Source organism: Salmo salar, chromosome 06 (assembly GCF_965601325.2).
Source record: "Salmo salar chromosome 06, fSalSal1, whole genome shotgun sequence".
Lineage (NCBI taxonomy): Eukaryota > Metazoa > Chordata > Actinopteri > Salmoniformes > Salmonidae > Salmo > Salmo salar.
In genome coordinates, this window is record NC_138296.1 from 36,608,758 (window position 1) to 36,627,165 (window position 18,408).

The 18,408-nt window shown below is 45.1% G+C and overlaps 2 protein-coding genes across 4 annotated transcripts in view; both read right to left on the reverse strand.

Annotated features, from left to right (window-relative positions):
* Window positions 1–520: 520 nt before the first annotated feature.
* LOC106607031 (mitochondrial glycine transporter B) lies at window positions 521–9,662 on the reverse strand. 2 transcript variants are annotated; one of them, XM_014203579.3, is made up of 8 exons: window positions 9,285–9,662; window positions 7,684–7,822; window positions 5,760–5,884; window positions 5,286–5,370; window positions 4,992–5,171; window positions 4,686–4,854; window positions 4,288–4,454; window positions 521–4,059 (listed from the first exon to the last, which is right to left on the reverse strand). In XM_014203579.3, the coding sequence occupies exons 2-8, from the start codon at window positions 7,801–7,803 to the stop codon at window positions 3,937–3,939; spliced, it is 969 nt and encodes a 322-aa protein (XP_014059054.3). In that variant the 5' UTR covers window positions 7,804–7,822; window positions 9,285–9,662; the 3' UTR covers window positions 521–3,936. The 2 variants fall into 2 exon arrangements, with proteins under 2 accessions (XP_014059054.3, XP_014059055.3); XM_014203580.3 differs by lacking the exon at window positions 9,285–9,662 and adding an exon at window positions 7,945–9,243.
* A 149-nt stretch (window positions 9,663–9,811) lies between these two features.
* LOC100380669 (myosin, heavy chain 9, non-muscle) overlaps window positions 9,812–18,408 on the reverse strand; it is a 32,478-nt gene continuing 23,881 nt past the window's right edge. For both annotated transcript variants that reach the window (XM_014203578.3, XM_014203577.3), the window contains 20 exons: window positions 18,103–18,309; window positions 17,876–18,013; window positions 17,666–17,789; window positions 17,422–17,593; window positions 17,080–17,292; window positions 16,708–16,852; window positions 16,390–16,596; window positions 16,178–16,282; window positions 15,912–16,064; window positions 15,525–15,773; window positions 14,417–14,629; window positions 14,072–14,284; window positions 13,815–13,976; window positions 13,549–13,677; window positions 12,985–13,073; window positions 12,739–12,862; window positions 12,419–12,627; window positions 12,144–12,252; window positions 11,750–11,922; window positions 9,812–11,472 (listed from right to left, as the gene is read on the reverse strand). In XM_014203578.3, the coding sequence (XP_014059053.2) occupies window positions 11,364–11,472; window positions 11,750–11,922; window positions 12,144–12,252; window positions 12,419–12,627; window positions 12,739–12,862; window positions 12,985–13,073; window positions 13,549–13,677; window positions 13,815–13,976; window positions 14,072–14,284; window positions 14,417–14,629; window positions 15,525–15,773; window positions 15,912–16,064; window positions 16,178–16,282; window positions 16,390–16,596; window positions 16,708–16,852; window positions 17,080–17,292; window positions 17,422–17,593; window positions 17,666–17,789; window positions 17,876–18,013; window positions 18,103–18,309 (3,243 nt within the window). In that variant the 3' untranslated portion in view covers window positions 9,812–11,363. The remainder of the gene's footprint in view (window positions 11,473–11,749; window positions 11,923–12,143; window positions 12,253–12,418; window positions 12,628–12,738; window positions 12,863–12,984; window positions 13,074–13,548; window positions 13,678–13,814; window positions 13,977–14,071; window positions 14,285–14,416; window positions 14,630–15,524; window positions 15,774–15,911; window positions 16,065–16,177; window positions 16,283–16,389; window positions 16,597–16,707; window positions 16,853–17,079; window positions 17,293–17,421; window positions 17,594–17,665; window positions 17,790–17,875; window positions 18,014–18,102; window positions 18,310–18,408) is intronic.

Consider the following 18,408-nt stretch of genomic DNA (forward strand, 5'->3'; position numbering starts at 1 on the left):
AACGCTCTGAGACCAACTGTCATGTGATTTATGGGCCATATAAGTCGGGCATTGCTGGAACATGTGTATGAACTAAGCTGAGCTGCCTGCGTGTCAGCCTGTCTCTCTCACAGTGACCCCCTAACCACCGCCTCAGCCAGGATTCAGTATGTCATGGGTTATTTCATTTCCTTCTGAGGACGCTTGGGTTGCAGTGGTGGAAAGGTTCCCCAAGGCACTAATGTCATGTCACTTTGTTGTTTCACAGAGTGTGGAGAGAGAGAAAGGGAAGAGAAAAGGGAGAAAAAGAGGTGTGAAGGGATGCATGACAGACACAAAGCAAATGCCTTATATAATGAATATTACCAGACTCATGTATTCTTAGATCCTTTTGTACATTTTCTTCCAAAAAATTGTAAAATGTTCTCTTCAACACACCAGCATAATTATTCACCATTACAATAAACAATAATAAATTATATCAAATATGAAAACATTAACAATTATAATAATCTTTTAAGGCAAATCAACTGTACAGCTCAAATGGACAGCAAGCAAAGCTTATTTATTATATGTTACAACATCTCTACCAGAATAATATCTTAGAACAGTGGCAATAGTTTGGCACAAAGGGAAGGCAGGCAGACTCACTGCGGCATGAGACACTCCAGGGTTTTAGATTACGGAAGTAGTTAAAGTGCATTTCCAGCTAAGGATCAGTATGTTAAGCAATTAGCGATCTTTACCTTCAACTTAAAAACAAACAGATACAAGTTGTGCTAAATTCTAGGGAAAACAGGTACAGTTGAAGTCGGAAGTTTACATACACTTTAGCTAAATATACTGCTCAAAAAAATAAAGGGAACACTTAAACAACACATCCTAGATCTGAATGAAATAAATAATCTTATTAAATACTTTTTTCTTTACATAGTTGAATGTGCTGACAACAAAATCACACAAAAATAATCAATGGAAATCCAATTTATCAACCCATGGAGGTCTGGATTATGAGTCACACTCAAAATTAAAGTGGAAAACCACACTACAGGCTGATCCAACTTTGATGTAATGTCCTTAAAACAAGTCAAAATGAGGCTCAGTAGTGTGTGTGGCCTCCACGTGCCTGTATGACCTCCCTACAATGCCTGGGCATGCTCCTGATGAGGTGGCGGATGGTCTCCTGAGGGATCTCCTCCCAGACCTGGACTAAAGCATCCGCCAACTCCTGGACAGTCTGTGGTGCAACGTGGCGTTGGTGGATGGAGCGAGACATGATGTCCCAGATGTGCTCAATTGGATTCAGGTCTGGGGAACGGGCGGGCCAGTCCATAGCATCAATGCCTTCCTCTTGCAGGAACTGCTGACACACTCCAACCACGAGGTCTAGCATTGTCTTGCATTAGGAGGAACCCAGGGCCAACCGCACCAGCATATGGTCTCACAAGGGATCTGAGGATCTCATCTCGGTACCTAATGGCAGTCAGGCTACCACTGGCGAGCACATGGAGGGCTGTGCGGCCCCCCAAAGAAATGCCACCCCACACCATGACTGACCCACCACCAAACCGGTCATGCTGGAGGATGTTGCAGGCAGCAGAACGTTCTCCACGGCGTCTCCAGACTCTGTCACGTCTGTCACGTGCTCAGTGTGACCCTGCTTTCATCTGTGAAGAGCACAGGGCGCCAGTGGTGAATTTGCCAATCTTGGTGTTCTCTGGCAAATGCCAAACGTCCTGCACGGTGTTGGGCTGTAAGCACAACCCCCACCTGTGGACGTCGGGCCCTCATACCACCCTCATGGAGTCTGTTTCTGACCGTTTGAGCAGACACAGCCACATTTGTGGCCTGCTGGAGGTCATTTTGCAGGGCTCTGGCAGTGCTCCTCCTGCTCCTCCTTGCACAAAGGCGGAGGTAGCGGTCCTGCTGCTGGGTTGTTGCCCTCCTTATTTTTTTCATCACATTCCTAGTGGGTCATTAGTTTACATACACTCAATTAGTATTTGGTAGCATTGCCTTTAAATTGTTTAACTTCGGTCAAATGTTTCAGGTAGCCTTCCACATGCTTCCCACAATAAGTTGGGTGAATTTTGGCCCATTCTTCCTGACAGAGCTGGTGTAACTGAGTCAGGTTTCTAGGCCTCCTTGCTCACACACGCTTTCTCAGTTCTGCCCACAAATGTTCTATAGGTCTGAGGTCAGGGCTTTGTGATGGCCACTCCATTACCTTGACTTTGTTGTCCTTAAGCCATTTTGCCACAACGTTGGAAGTATGCTTGGGGTCATTGTCCATTTGGAAGACCCATTTGCGACCAAGCTTTAACTTCTAGACTGATGTCTTGAGATGTTGCTTCAATATATCCACATCATTTTCCTGTCTCATGCCATCTATTTTGTGAAGTGCACTAGTCCCTCCTGCAGCAAAGCACCCCCACAATATGATGCTGCCACCCCCGTGCTTCACGGTTGGGATGGTGTTCTTCGGCTTGCAAGCCTCCCCCTTCTTCCTCCAAACATAACGATGGTCATTAAGCCAAACAGTTCTATTTTTGTTTCATCAAAACGGAGGACATTTCCCCAAAAAGTACGATCTTTGTCCCCATGTGCAGTTGCAAACCATAGTCAGGCATTTTTATGGCGGTATTGGAGCAGTGGCTTCTTCCTTGCTGAGCGGCCTTTCAGGTTATGTTGATATAGGACTCGTTTTACTGTGGATATAGTTACTTTTGTACCCGTTTCCTCCAGCATCTTCTCAAGGTCCTTTGCTGTTGTTCTGGGATTGATTTGCACTTTTCGCACCAAAGTACGTTCATCTCTAGGAGACAGAACACGTCTCCTTCTTGAGCGGTATGACGGCTGCGTGGTCCCATGGTATTTATACTTGCGTACTATTGTTTGTACAGATGAACGTGGTACCTTCAGGCGTTTGGAAATTGCTCCCAAGGATGAACCACACTTGTGGAGGTCTACAATTGTTTTTTTGAGGTCTTGGCTGATTTCTTTTGATTTTCCCATGATGTCAAGCAAAGAGGCACTGAGTTTGAAGGTAGGCCTTGAAATACATCCACAGGTACACCTCAAATTGACTCAAATGATGTCAATAAGCCTATCAGAAGCTTCTAAAGCCATGACATCATTTTCTGGAATTTTCCAAGCTGTATAAAGGCACAATTATTGTATGTAAACTTCTGACCCACTGGAATTGTGATACAATGAATTATAAGTGAAATAATCTCTGTAAACAATTGTTGGAAAAATTACTTGTGTCATGCACAAAGAAGATGTTCTAACCGACTTGCCAAAACTATAGTTTGTTAACAAGAAATTTGTGGAGTGGTTGAAAAACTAGTTTTAATGACTCCAACCTAAGTGTATGTAAACTTCCGACTTCAACTGTACCTAACATTGTAGAATTCTACAGTGGGATATATATCTAAAGCCTGGAGTAGCTTAAACAGTCAGTGTGGCTGGGAGTCCAGTAGCTAGTTAGGGACTTATAGTGCAATATAGAATTTTGAAAGTAGCCCAGTAGAATAATTAAATTAAAGTCTTGTTTGGTGTAGCCTCACATACAATGAAGACAGACAATATTGTGCAATGCAAAACCATTGCAATCCATTCAAATATACAGACATTTTAATAAAACTACTAGTCCCCATCTTTCTGTCAAAGTATGGATACCAGTCCTTGAGGTATCATATCTTTGCAATGTGTTAATAATGTTATGGCAGAATACTGTATGTCAGTGAAGAAGTCCATTGGCACCCTCTCACAACTAGGCAGTCTTAAGACACAAACACAGCAGTGCCTTCCAGGGCACTCCTCACTGTAATGGTTTGTCCTCGGTGACTTGACTTTCACTTTCTTCCTCGGTCCACACACGTTCCTCATTTCATTCTCTCTCTTCAGGACTTGTCACCCCTTCTTCTTGTCATCCCTCTTTTGTGTCATCCCTCCTCAGGACTTGAGGCCCATGCGGGCCATCAGCTGTTCATACACCGTCCATGCCATGGCAGCAATCATCGTTCTCCTCAGAGAACGTGGCACCCCACCCCGGAAGAACCCAGGAAACCCGTGCTCCTGAGAGACGGCGAGAAAGAATGGCACATGTCAACTACTATTAATCAACCCATATGTTTTATTACAGAGTGTGACACTGTGTGCAGGCTAGAGGTAAGTATATAAACACATACAGACAACAGTTTAGCCTGACCCACATAAGAACAATGTCAGTATATTATAACAGTGCTATTGCCCTAAGCATAGTAACAACGCTGTGTTCAATAAAACACCCAGAGAGATAGTTACATTGTAAATGTATCGCACAGCGTCTGCAGTCCTCTTGTACAGATGTGGGCTGACTTGGACGTGGGTTTTGACCACGTCAGCTGGCTGGGTGACCAGGGAAGCCAGGACCCCGGCCAGAATCCCACAGCTGAAGTTAGCCAGGGGCGCGTAGGGAGACGCGCTTATCTCTGGGAGGAAGAAACAGAGAGACACTATAAATTCCACTCCACACCAAACAATTAACATTGAGACAGATACGTCAAAGTTATCAAATGTGGCTACTAGTGTAACCAATACTACTGCTCTATGTTTATGTCATCGGCGTCCCCATACTGACACTTCAAAGTGATCGCACACTAGTGAAACAAATACTAGTGTTGAGCATTAGTGTGGTGTGTGTCCGGTGTCCTGATACAGACCCTGTGGCAGAGTGTTCTTGCCCTGGCTGTAGAACATGACATAGAGGCCTGAGAAGGGAGCATCTCTGAGGAGGGTGGCGGTCAGCCCTGAGAACAGAGCTCTGGGTCCCTCTGTTTGACACACACTGCGCAAAGCCCCTGCCACGCTCACATAGTTATACCTGCCACTCTGAAACAACAACAGACACTACAGTAAACACCCACACATTAAACAGTACTCATGTAGTCACTGTAATCATACAGTATATAGAAAAGTATTTATCTTTTCCTTCCTGCCCCTCCCTCTGTCTCTCTACCTGAACATACCTCAAAGCGAGTTTTAATGACAGTGACAGGCAGCATGCAGACCCCTGCCACAGTCCTGGCCCCAGCTCCAAGCAGCACAGACTCCATGGCCCCGGGGCCCTGCTCCAGGAAGTAGTGCTGCTTCAGAGAGTAGTAGGTGCTGAAGTAGATCCCTACGCCGGGGATGGTCCGCACAAATGACTGGAGGAGGAAGCAGAGCAGACATGCTGTCAGAGTCAATTACTCAACACACAGATTCAACACAATTGATGTGTTTCTATTTATATTACTGATCATAAAGAGAGGCCAACTTACTGGTGAGACCCCCTTCCAAAGTCCTATGAGCTTCTCTGTCCGTACAACACTTAAGAACACAGTCACCATCCCCACTCTTGCTGAACTGAAAGAGCGTAAGAGAGAGAGAAAGCCGTATTAACACACTGTCCTATGAAACGACCCAAAAGTTATTTTTAAGTGTGTTGCAACTACGCTTCATTTCAAAATAGCTGACGTGACATTGCGTTGTTACTAGCATGCAGGCCATGTGGAACCAGCGTGAGTTTTATGACTCTTTGGACTCTCAATGTTCAGATCTACAATCTACAATATTGCTTAGTCAATGAGGCAAGTCTATAGAGTAATGCAATGCTAGTGGGTCTCATGGTCTAGGACAAGACTGTAATCTAGAGCCAGAAAACTTACTGCAAACGTAACCTCACCTGATTACTATGTGGAAGTGTGTGGACTACGCTGTAGAGGTATTGACTGAGCCAGCTGAAGGCTACTCACCCAGGCTGCATGTTGCTGTGAAGGGTCTGCAGGCGGGTCTTGACCAGGTCCAGAGGCTGGAAGAGCAGGGTGGAGCATGTTCCACTGAGAGAGCCACACATAAAGGCTTTGAGAGCCGGGTGAGCCTAAAGGGAGAGACAAGCAGAGAGGGGAGGAAGGGAGAGTGATAACATCGATCACACACCAGTCACGGTAGAGCGCTCTTCAGTGAGAGCCCAAAGCATGATGGGCCTTATGACTGTTTACGATGGAAAGCACCAGGCAGAGTGGGTCCTGGGAAATAGGACAAATGCACATACACTTGCTACAGTAATTCACATTACATAAATACCCACACAAGTAGTAAAAACAAACATTCAGACTCAAGAATATGAGTGATTACAACACAAAGCAATGATTGAAAAATTGTGTGTAAATTAACATGGGACCACGAAGAGAACAGGCAACAGGGCAAAGGACTCTCCATTGAAAAACTAAGATGCACCAACCCATGAACACAGACACTATTCCCCACCCTGCAAGTGTCACCCTACATCAGGTATGTGTTATAATGCATTATCATAATTGGCATGCTTAGTTCTCTAAACAATCTGCCAACACAAACATTAACAAAGAACTGGATGGCTGCAGAAAATGCATCATATACACCATACCCAGTCACTCCAATCTTCACATTCTGTCATTACAGACAAAGAAATAAGACACCACACACACAATATACAAAACAACACACACATCCCTCCTACAGCCCACATCCCTACCTTCCCCGGGCTACTTTTCAGTGGCTGATCCTGTTTTTCCTGCATTTGTCCCTGTTTTCTTCCCCTCTCTGGCTAAGCTGTTATGAACTGTGGTGGGTTGTCAGGGCAAAAGCCTCCATCCTTCTCTTCACTTCTCTATAAGCTTTCCTCAGTTTCCCTTCACAAAGCAGCTTAATCCACTGGGTATGTTTTCACTCTCTCTCACACACAACCTCTCAATGCTGCTTCTCCTACTCTACCCCTCATCTTTCTGCTTCCAGCTAATGCACATCTCTGCAAAATGCCATGCGTCATACATTGTAAATGTCAGTGTGTGTGTGTGTGAGCGCATGCGCATGTTTTGTATGTTCTGGCTTCCATAAAACAACTTATCACGGTTTACATTCTAGAGCGTATGTGCTGCTCTAGAACTAATACTTATGTGTAAAAGTGTTTTTATTTCCTTATCATTTGGCATGAATTCTAGTACATTTCAATGTCCTCAGCTCTGGTAAATTACTTGGTAGTTCCTGTACTGTGATGTGACATTGACAACCTGTACTACTTCACTGGGACTTGAAACCCACACTTTCTCAACATGTCCCTGCCCCTCCCTTATTGAGGGTGCTATGGCAACAGCCCACCAACAGTGCTTGTTGACCAATGGCAGTGTTGGCACAGTGGAGGCTTGGCAAAGCCTTGCTCACTTGTTTGGCATGTCTATGAAGATTTAAGGTGGCACCCGGGAGTTTGACCTACTTCAGGCAGAGGATAATAGAGAACTTGTAAACACAGAAAACATTGAATATTCTAGAACAGCCTGAGAAAGTGCATAGTATGAAAGTGACCTGAAACTTCCAGCAGGTTAGAGGAGGGGTAAGGACAACTGGGTCAATCAACTACGTCACAGGATGGTACTGCGATTAACATAGGGGCTGGATTGAGAAAGTAGGCCTGGGTACCCTGATCCAAAATCACAGCCTGACATAAAATGCATGTGAAATCTTAACTGAGATATTAAATATTATAATCCAAGCCCTTAGACCAATGAAACCACATCAATAAAACATACTCAGCTATTCACAGTACATGTACAACAGTCACTGAAGTTACTCTAGAATTATTGTCATTCAGACTTTCACTATGGATCAAATACTAAATGATGTATAAAAAATCCCACTCACCAAAGACAGTTCCATGGTTATTTTGAAAGTTGAGAAGAAATTCCAATCCAATAATGTCCTTGTATGATCAAAATCCTCTTTTCTTATCACTTTCTCAGTCCTTACTCTGCCACTGTCCATTCAACTTTTCCAAACGCTCCTGCACAAGAGATTACAGAGAAGATGAAGATTTCATGAATGGGCATTTCAGCTGCGCAATCCATTACATAAGACAGAATAACCTTTCAAAACTGATATAGAATGTTACAGGCTGTGACTTACAGCACGGGTGTTTTGCAATGTTGATACAGTGTGTCCCTTACGGCAGATACTGGAGAGCTGCACTGCCTCTGACTGATCCACTGAGGGGCTGTGCTCACCACAGCACAGACCCAATGTAGGAATCATCTGACTCACACTATGGTTCCCATTTAAGACACACAGTTACTTATTAACTAATCAAAGATCACCACCCAGCACATTAGCATTACATACACCCTGATCACGCTGCACATGTTTCTCATGAGTATGTGTGTGCACATCTGTGTGTGTGTGGTGTGAACATGCGTGTCTATGTGGAGGAGGGCCCTGAAGCATCATGCTCTCAATACTTTGAGGCACAGGTGGCCAAATTAAGTTTTAAAGTGCTTTTTAGTCCAGGACTGGGTTTAATAATGTGTCCAGACTCCAGACCCTTAAATCTTGATATACATGTTTTATGGAATATGTTCTGTCATTTCAAGACATTACTTTAAATGGGTACTGACAGACATCTCAATCGGCATACATCTATGTGACTGATTTTGTGAGAGAGTCAAAGTGACTCAGCACACATTATATACATTGAAACAGATTAATACAATGAATGACTTTTGTTAATGTAACACAGACATCACTAAATGACTGGTTGCACTCTCATTCAGCTAAATTTTAGCACTGGACTGGACAGGAGTGATTATGATCCGGGGTTATAGGAACTGTTGCAGAATCAGGACAGTACAGGAATGAATTTGCACTCCCATGTCAACCTCGAATGTACATGTCGACAAACATTCAAGGTAGTTAAACATACGTTAATTTTAACAAATATGAGCAACCTTTATCACAGGTCTCACACTGGATCATTTTCAATCATGATAAACAGAGGCCTACAGTGATCTTTGGAACCATATGCATCTCAGGATTCCCACGAAATAATTTAGGAGTTAATGCCTCGTTCTCGTGCTAGTCGGAACTAGGAAACATGAGCTCTGAGTTTCCAATTTGAAAGTACCAGAATCAACGACTAGGAAGCTCTAATACAAAACCTTAACAATCATGAACCAGACAGTTGTCAGAAGCGTTTCCCAATCCAACAAAACATTTACCGAAAATTGTACGTCTAATACCATTTCAATTAAATTAGAATGAGAACACAACCCGAAGTCTAGTTACAAAACGTGCACAATGAGAATAGAAACTCACATTTATAAATGCATAGGGCAGAGCATTGAACTGGAGAGTGGACAAAAGATGTAATCAACAGAAACAGGCATCTGTAATTATTTGATTCAACAATGATTAACAAGCAAAGGCCATTCGCTGAAATATTGTACAATATAAAAACGACATTCAGTTCTCACCTAAATCTGTCCATCCTTGTGTCCAATATTCTGTTTAAACCGGTTTAAACTTGCTTCATTATTATGCCGTTTGTCCTGGGGAACCATATCAATTTGGATTTGTTCAGATTCATGACTGTCCTCTTGTGGTCATGTCTGAGATCACGATGCTAAAAACTAAAGACTACAAGATAATACTAGATCAGATAGTCTAGTGTATTGCCAGTTTAAAGCTGCAATCAGCAGTAGAAACATTAACGCGAAATCCCAGCCCGTTTCAGTAAACAGCTGAGGGATGGGGCTGGAGGAATGTAACCACTCAAATTCATAGACAAAGCTACGGATTCAAGGACTGACCATCCATGATACATTTTTAGTTTTAACCATGTTTCGAGGCCATTTTTTGTTTACATTTACTTTGAACTAAGTTCATAAGGAATTCGTAAGTTACATTCTTAAAGAATAAATAGGTAAAATAAATGTTTTTTTTTTAATGTAGCAACTGCTGATTGCCCCTTTAATAGACAAAAATCCTCAGGAGTCAATGGTTGCAGTTTAGAAAGCCATCTTTATTGCAATAATACCAACAATTCACAACTCATCAAGATTTCATTTTGTCAGAGCCGCAGAGAAAATTAACAGTACAAAATTGAGATAACTTTTTATTCTTTTCTTTTTTGCTTCCAAATGCGAGAGAGTGATCCTTTGTCTGTTATCCATCATTAAAAATAACAAATTCCTCTCACTTCCCAGCAGTGTGAGCAAAGAAGGCAACCCTGAGCACAGCCTGCAGGGGTCAGTTCACCCAGACCTAAAGCACCTTCACTCATCTACCTCACCCCATCCCTTAAATACATGGGATTAACACCTGGCCAGGCATTTCAACAGGGAGTCATCTTCCTGTCAGAGAAAGTAAAAACATGCCATCAGGATATCATGTGATGTGTTAGACCACGGCGCTGCAAAAATGTAACAACGTCCCACTCATCCCAACAACATGCTTTATTCTGTTCAACCACCCCTATACCCCACCAAGCAGTGCTCTGAGACTACAGCGTGTCGTGAGTAATAAACTAGCCCACCACCCCGTAACCGTCGACCCTGCGCATCAATAAAAACATTGATAGTAGTAAAGAAATGCATATAAAAAAATCAATACGTGGATCAAGGAAAAAACAACCTTGAACAGTAGAATTTGACTGTAAGGCTTTAGTGTGTGTTGGCATGAATACATGAGCCTGCAGTTACTCTGAATTTGTCTTTTCTTGTTTGAGGTGCATCTGCTGTCTATCAATGTCTTCAATTTAATGCACCGATGCAGTGGTCTATCATTTCTAATCCAGTCATACATCTCAGTGCAAAAATAAGACAAATCAGCACAAATCAAAATGTTTGTACATGAGTGCGTTTCTCTAATTCTGTGTGTGCGCTTTGTGTGTGTCTATAGATGTATCGTTTTCTTAAGCCCAAAAGCATATTCATGTTTTAAGTACTATCCGCAGCTAAATTAATACGGTACAATTGAGCACATAAACCTCCATTATAAACTGAGGTGAGAGCGAGCGAGAGCCATAATAGACGTGTAGTACTTTCATACTTAACCATTATAAAAACTTTAGCATAAAATACAAATCTATAGATAGCGATATTACTTTGGTCCCCTTTCGAGTAATCCTTCTTCATTTATTTATATTCATTTCATTCGTTCTTGTTTCAGTTAGAAAAAGATCCCAAAAAAAAGACTATTTCTAATGGAATGTTTCCTTACAAAAATATCATTCATTTTTTTCCCAGAGAATGAAGCAGGAGAAAAAAAAAATTGGCCCACAAGTTTGTATGAGTTATGTCAGTATGGTGATTGTCTGAAGTACTGTTGTATTGGCTTGTATGGAATATAAGTGTACATAGATTGTCAAGTCTCCGATTAAAGAGACACAGGTTTGGCTGTGAAGTATATTTACTGCCTCTAAAATCATACAGTATCATGATGTTTGTGTCCCTCTAAGTGCATGCGTTACTTTAAGTGGTATGTGTTGGTTTGTGTGTGTTGTATGACTGTTGCAGTTCAATCCTACGGACAGCAGGGAACACTGTGGCTGTTCATTCAGGCTTGGGCTCAGGGGTCTCGCTCTTGGGCTCGCTCTCCTCGTCACTCTCAATGCCTGCGCGGCTGACAATGCGGCGCATGGTGAAGGGGAGGTCCCCACGCCTGGAACAGAGACGGTAGAGATCAGTGATTAGGGCAGAGAGATTGTGACAAGGGCACAGCACATACCATGGAAGAGAGTCCTAGAGGGCCCCAAAAAAATGTTAAAAAATGGAGGCCCTCTGAGGATATATGATCAGTAATGTAGCAGAGGGAATGTGATTGAAACATACATTGTAAATGCAAGTATGCTGTGTAGGGTGCTAGTACAGACGGCTTCATTTACAACCAAGTCAGTGCATCAGCATTTAGTCCGGTTGGGTGATGGAGGTGTACGTACCTGAGCTTGCTCTTGAGGGTGCTGACCTCGCGGTTCATGGCGTCGGCTGACTCGGTGGCGTCCTCCAGCTCCCTTTGCAGTTTCCTGCGGTTGGCGTTGGCTCTCTGGGCCTCCTCCTCAGACTCCTCAAGCTGCCTCTTCAGCTGCTTCATACGAGAGTTCAGCTTGTCCGACTGCGTACACACACACACGCGCATCAAGTACCAAGGTGGATGCTACATATAGGTGGTGGATAGGGTGTGTTCCAAGACAATGTAAAGTACAAAGAGATGTAGTGTGAAAGCTTTACATAAATGTACTCCATTAAATCATTCACATATATTCAAAATAGAGACTAAGTTTGCAGGTGTAAAGCTGTTGGGCTTGTGTTGAAACTTGTTTTCCGAGCCCTGACCTGGTCTTTGTACTGCTCTGTGTTGCGTCTCTCGTCGTCCACCGCGAGGACGACCTCCTTTAGCTTCTTCTCTGTGCGGCGCACCAGCTTGGACGCCTGCTGCCTCTCTCTGTGGAAACATACATCTGGGTCACATGGACAGGCTGAAACTTCTTAACTTCTCCATGGCTTGTGGGATTTTCACCATCTGATCTCACCCATGCTGCAATTTCAGTTATTTTTGTTGCATCTGAATGAGGATCAGGTGGTCTAAGGTCAGGCTCAGACCCACTCACCTGGTCTCGATGTCCACCTGCTCCTCCAGCTGGGCGATCTTGGCCTCCAGGGCGGCAATAGTGGCCTTGTACTTGGACTTGACGGTTCCCTCCAGCTCCTGCAGCTTCAGCTTCAGCTCCTTGTTCTGGCGCTCCAGCTGGGAGCGGGCCCCCTCCAGGCGCTGGGAGGTACTGCGCTCTGCCGTCAGCTCCACAGTCATCTGGTCAGTCTGACAGAGACAGGGGGTTAAACTGCCTGACCCACCTTATCATTAGAAGTACACTATCCCAGTCTGTACACATGGGGCATGAAAGTCAATTGCCGTCCTTGGCTGTCCTACCTGCAGCAGAGCTCTCTTCAGCCTATCGTTGACCAGCTCAGTGTTACACTGCTCCTCCTCCAGCTCCTCCTCCAGCTGTGCGATACGAGCCTCCAGTCTCCTTTTCTCCTCCGCAATCAGAGCACTGAGGGGAAGAGGAAAGGTGGGAAAGAAAGGATGCGATAAGAGAGCAAGGGATAGACATTTGGGTCATTAGAAGCAGAGATAAAACAGTAGGTTATGAGAGAATATGAAAATGGTTCCTACTTCTTGGCAGCCTGGTTGTTGATCTCATCCTGCAGCTCGTCTCTCTCTTGCTGGGCCTGTCTCTTTACACGCTCTGCAGAAGCCAGCTCCTGGAGGGGGGGGGGGGGGGGGGTGAGAACCAAAGCATGTGCGTGGGCCAAATCCTAACTTGAGATAAGCTCTCATACCTACCTTTCCACATCAGCCTGACTAACCGGTGTCTGTATGTAGCCTCGCTACTTTCATAGCATGTCTTTTTACTGTTTTATTTCTTTACCTACCCATTGTTCACCTAATACCTTTTTTTGCACTATTGGTTAGAGCCTGTAAGTAAGCATTTCACTGTAAGGTCTACACCTGTTGTATTCAGCGCACGTGACAAATAAACTTTGATTTGACAATCATGATTTCAGTGGAGGATTTGTGCAAAAGTTTGAGTTATGTGCAAATAAAGTTTCTCACAGTAGGATTTATAAAGAGTTACAGAAGTTTTGTATTGTTTGGGAGGGCGAGGTGTCAGGTGAGAATAAAACGAGAGACTAGTGTGAGATGGTCAGGTGAGGGGCAGCAGCAGCGCAGACTGACCTCTGTCATCTGGATCATGTCGGCCTCCATGCTCTTGAGCTTCTTCTCGTTCTCCTTGGCCTGGGCCATGATCTCGTCTCTGGACATACGAGTGTCCTCCAGCTCCCTTAGCAGCTCCTTCATCTGGGCCTGGTGGAGAGGGAGAGGTTCAAAGCATATTTCTAGCAAACTATCCACCATCTGCATGCATCTTGATTGGAATAGAACGTGGTCATGGTATAAAAACATACTAGTCAGAAGCTGGTGATAATGTAATTGGTTGTTACCTGGAGCTTCTTAAGCTGTTTGAGGGCCTCATCACGGTTCTTGTTGGCCATGTCGATGGCTGCCTCCAGCTCCTTCAGGTCCAGCTCCAGCTTCTTACGGGCTGCCACGGCAACAGAGCGCTGCTTCCTCTCATCCTCCAACTCCAACTCCATCTCCCGCACCTGAGGACCAGAGAGATTCAAGCTTTCAATCACTGGACTAATAACACAGTAAGGAACCACTATCTACAAAGTCAAACCTGTAGCTACTAGTGTACCTGTTTGACCAGCTGTCTCTTCTTCTCCTCGCCCATCTCATCTCGTCCTGCCAGGTCTCTCTCATATTGGGCCTTCATGGCCTGCATGTTGACCTCCAGACGCAGCTTGGCGTCCTCCGTGGCCTGCAGCTCGTCCTCCAGCTCCTCCAGCTGAGTTCTCATCTCCTCCAGCTGCTGCTCCATGCCACGCTTGGACTTCTCCAGCTCGTGTACCTGAAGGAGAATAGTAGAGATTGTGATGAGAAATAGGACTTTGGGATCAGTATTTAAACAGAGGATTTGAATTGATTTCTACCTAGAACAATTCAACCCCCCCCCCAAAAAAGTGACACTAGGCTGTCTTACACTCTTGCCGACGTCGTCCTTGGAGGAGACCAGGTCCTCCATCTCAGCGCGGAGCAGCTTGTTGGCACGGTCCGTCTCGTCCTTCATGTCAATGAGGGATTCCAGCTGGCGGGTCAGAGCCAGGGCCCGGGTCTCCTTTTCCCTGGCCTCAGCCTCAGCCTTGTCCCTCTCCTCAGCATAGCGGCATGAGATGGTCTTCTCCTCAGCCAACATCTAGAAGTAAAATGGAGGAATGTCATACTATACTTCAAGACATTTATCCCTAATAGTTATGGATCTTCAGAATCAACCCTTCCAAGTAATTTACCCCCCCAGTTTGAGTGAATTAATTGTGGACAGTAACCAGGTTTACTAGAACCTTGATGCAAGTAAAGTACATGTCTAGTAAAAAAATAAAATAAACAGGCCTGATGGAAATCTGTCAACTCAAAATATACTAGACAAGATGTGACCCTTTTGTGTCTAAAATGAATTACGCGAGAAATGGTGAAACGCCTTTATACACAAATATTGATATAGTAACCATCATATCGAAGTGAACTTGGAGTAACGCGATGACATGTGGTCCTCCCACTACGACCAAGGAAAGCATACAGTTTACTAGGGTGGTTAAAGAGCACAGTAATGAGCTTGTTGCTACTTTCCAATAAATATTGAGGGTCTTACTCTTATTCTGGTGACATGGTCGATGCTTGGCTGCCATTTAACAAATAAAAATCTTAATTCTGTCCATAATAACCTTTTGTAGGTAGCTTACCAGCACTGTATCTGCAAGCTGTTGGCTAAAGCGCATGTATCAAGGCCAGAGCGGGCACATTCGTTATAGAACGCCCCCCAAAAAATTAGGACAAAACCATTAGTTGAAAATCCCATGGAAACCCATTTAACGTAACTTTATTTTTTCCCCCTCGGTACATGGGAATTTACCCACAAAAGTTATTTTTATGTGCACTACGTCATCACGTGCAGCCTTTTATTCACAACAACTCAATTTGATGGAAACATCTCTGCTGGTAAAATGCATATATTGTTTTTATGCAGATTTTTGAATATTTGCATGAAAATCTGTCACCAATTGGATGGAAACCTAGCTAGTGTTACTACTAACCTGGTCGAACTTCTTCTGCTTCTTCTCCAGGTTGGTTACGATCTGTCTGAGGTGGTCTTGGTCCACCACCATGTCGTCCAGCTCCTGCTGCAGACGAGTCTTGGTCTTGTCCAGTTTCTCAAAGGCACTGCACTTCTCCTCCATCCGCTGGCTGAGCCCCTCCAGGTCCCTCTGCAGCCTCTTCTTCCCCTCCTCCGCGTTCTCCAGACAGCCCGCCTCCTGCTCAGACTTCTTCTTAATCTCTGCCAGCTATAGGGGGACACCGCCAGTCACTCAAACATTCTGTGGTGCAGTTCATGGTTCTAATGATGTGTTGAACAAAAACATTCTAAGAGCACATTTACATCAATCCAATTTTAAGGTGTATGTTGCTGTAAGTGTGTGTACCTGAGCCTGCACGGTGAGCAGCTGCTTCTCCACGTTCCTCTTGCCCTCCTCCTCCTCCTCCAGCTGTTCTCTCAGAGTGTTCTGTTCATCCTCCAGCTGACGCAGACGAGTACCCATGGACAGCTTCTGACGAGTCTCCTCCTGGAGCAGCTCCTGTAGGTAGAAGAGAAAGACCGGCACAGTTATAGCAGCTTTTACAGATAACCATGACAAAACTAGTACAATATTGAATACTTGGATCTGTTGTAGTCTATGGAGTACTGTACCTGCACATCCTGCATCTGAGACTCCACAGCAGAGCAGTCCTTGGACGCTTTGATGGACTTACCCTCCACCTCACTGAGCAAGCCATTGACAGTATCCAACTCAGCCTGGGGAGGAACACAAGAACCAAAATATTCATCAACATGGGCCTTACAGCTAGTGTACAGGCCACATTCTCCAACTCGTAACGGAAAGGAGATTAATGGTACTGTACCTGCATCTTGGCCACTTTCTCTGCCAGCTCAATCCTCTGGCGCTCGCTCTCTCCATGTTTGACCTGTAGCTCTTGGACCTGGCTCTCAGCCTTCTTCCTGCGGTGCTCAGAGTCTCCCTTCCCCTGCATCAGGGTCTGCAGCTCAATGGCCAGCTCGTTACGCTCACTCTCCAGGGCCTGCTTAGTCTTGTCCACCGACACCTTGTTCTGTTAGGGGAGGGGGGACAGAACACCAGTGGTCAGCACATGTACAGATACTGTAATACACAGGAATTCTTGAGGACGGGTGTGTAATATATCTATCCATCTCTCACTCACTCTCTTGGCCTGCTCCAGTTGCTCGTTGAGCTGGTCGAAGGCCTGGCTATGTTTCAGTCGCATCTCCACCACCTGCTGCTCGTGGACCTTGGCTTCATCCTCTAGAACCTTCTTCAGCTGGTTCACCTCAGTCTCACGCTTTGTCCTGACAGACAGAAGTAAAGAAACGAAGGAAAGAGGGAATTGGAAATTGTCAGATTGTGCGCTAAGCTAAATACTGGGAAACAAGGAAAATAACAGAGTCTATGAGAATTGTCATCAACTCATGAAATAATGTTTCTGGAAGGTCAACATGAAGGAATCTAAATAGCATCCACTATGTGTCATCTTATTTCACAATAAAGCAGTTTCATTGAAACCGGGTGTCAGTACCTGAGCTCTTGCTGGGCAGCGGTGGAGTCCAGTGTGTCCTCCAGCTCAGTCTTGAGGGCCTCCAGCTCCTCTCCCAGGTCCCTGCGGTTCTTCTCAGCCTTGGTGCGCGCGGCCCTCTCTAGCTCCAGGTCCTCCTGCAGCTCAGACAGCTGGGCTTCCATCTCCCGGATCTTCTTTTGGGCCAAGTTCTTCTGGGCTGCCTCCTCCTCAATCCTGAGGGGAGGAGAGGGAAAATGGAGGGTGTTATAACATTCATTATGCCATGAAAATCCAATGTACAGAGTCATCACACTAAAGCCACTATGTATGCATGTGATTGCAGAGATCTTGTAGAGATCCCACCTGGCCAGGGCTGCCTGTAGCTCCTCCTCCTTCTTAGCCAGCTGGGCGCGGAGCTCAGCGATCTGGGCCTGCAGCTCCGCTATCTGGTCAAGGAGATCAGTAGAGTCTCCCTCCAGCTTACGCCTGTTCTTCTCCAGCTCCTGACGGCCCTTCTCCTCCCTGCGCAGGCGGTCTAATAGAGAAGGAGAGTGTTAAGGAGGAAATAAGAGCAACTTGGTCAACATGGTGTGTGTGCTCCACCTACCCTCTAGGTCAGTGATCATGGCCTCGTGTTTGTTCTTGAGTTTCTGAAGGCTCTTGGACTTCTCCTCCTCCTCAGTCAGGTTAGAGGTGAACTCAGAGATGCGCTCCTCCATTAGCTTTTTCTCCTGTGGGACACCCACCACACAACCAGGAGTTCACATCACAATTATATCCATCCATACACCCGTCTGCCCATTGGTTGTATACGGACCTTCATGAGCTTGTTGTTCTGGTCTTCAAGAACCATGACGTCCTCCTCGATCTTCTTCAGCTTGGAGTCTGTGGTCACCTTCTCCAGCTGCAGCCTCTGCCTGGCAGCCTCCTCCTCATCCAACTGCTGCTCCAGGTCCTATACACACACGAGGGGAAAGAGTTAGTACAGTGTGTACCTGCCATGCTGCACACAAAGTGTGTGTTGGTGTGTGTGTGCGTCCTCACCGTGATGTTCTGCTGCATCTTCTTCTTCTCTGTCTGCAGATGTGTGGCTCTCTCCTCCTCCTCCTCCACTCTGGCCTCCAGGTCATGAAGGATCTCCTCCAGCTCCTGCTTCTTAGCGGCCAGACGGGCTCTCATCTCCTCAGCCTCGGCACACAGCTCCGTCTCAGCCTGCAGCTGCTCCTGCAGGGCCTGCTTCTCGGCACTCAACTGGGGGAGACAGACACAATATGGTGTTATGGGTTCATGAATGCATTTTCAAGTTAGCTTGAGCAATTATTGTTTCATTATAAAATGATGAACATGTCA

What these genes read in the sequence shown, in the direction of transcription:
- LOC106607031 (XM_014203579.3), bottom strand. Translation starts at nt 7,803, where the DNA reads ATGGACAGTGGCAGAGTAAGGACTGAGAAAGTGATAAGAAAAGAGGAT. An exon ending in TCATTAAAACTCGCTTTGAG is followed by an intron (nt 4,855 to 4,991) that starts GTATGTTCAGGT and finishes TTGTTGTTTCAG; the next exon opens with AGTGGCAGGTATAACTATGT. An exon ending in CAAGAACACTCTGCCACAGG is followed by an intron (nt 4,455 to 4,685) that starts GTCTGTATCAGG and finishes TCTTCCTCCCAG; the next exon opens with AGATAAGCGCGTCTCCCTAC.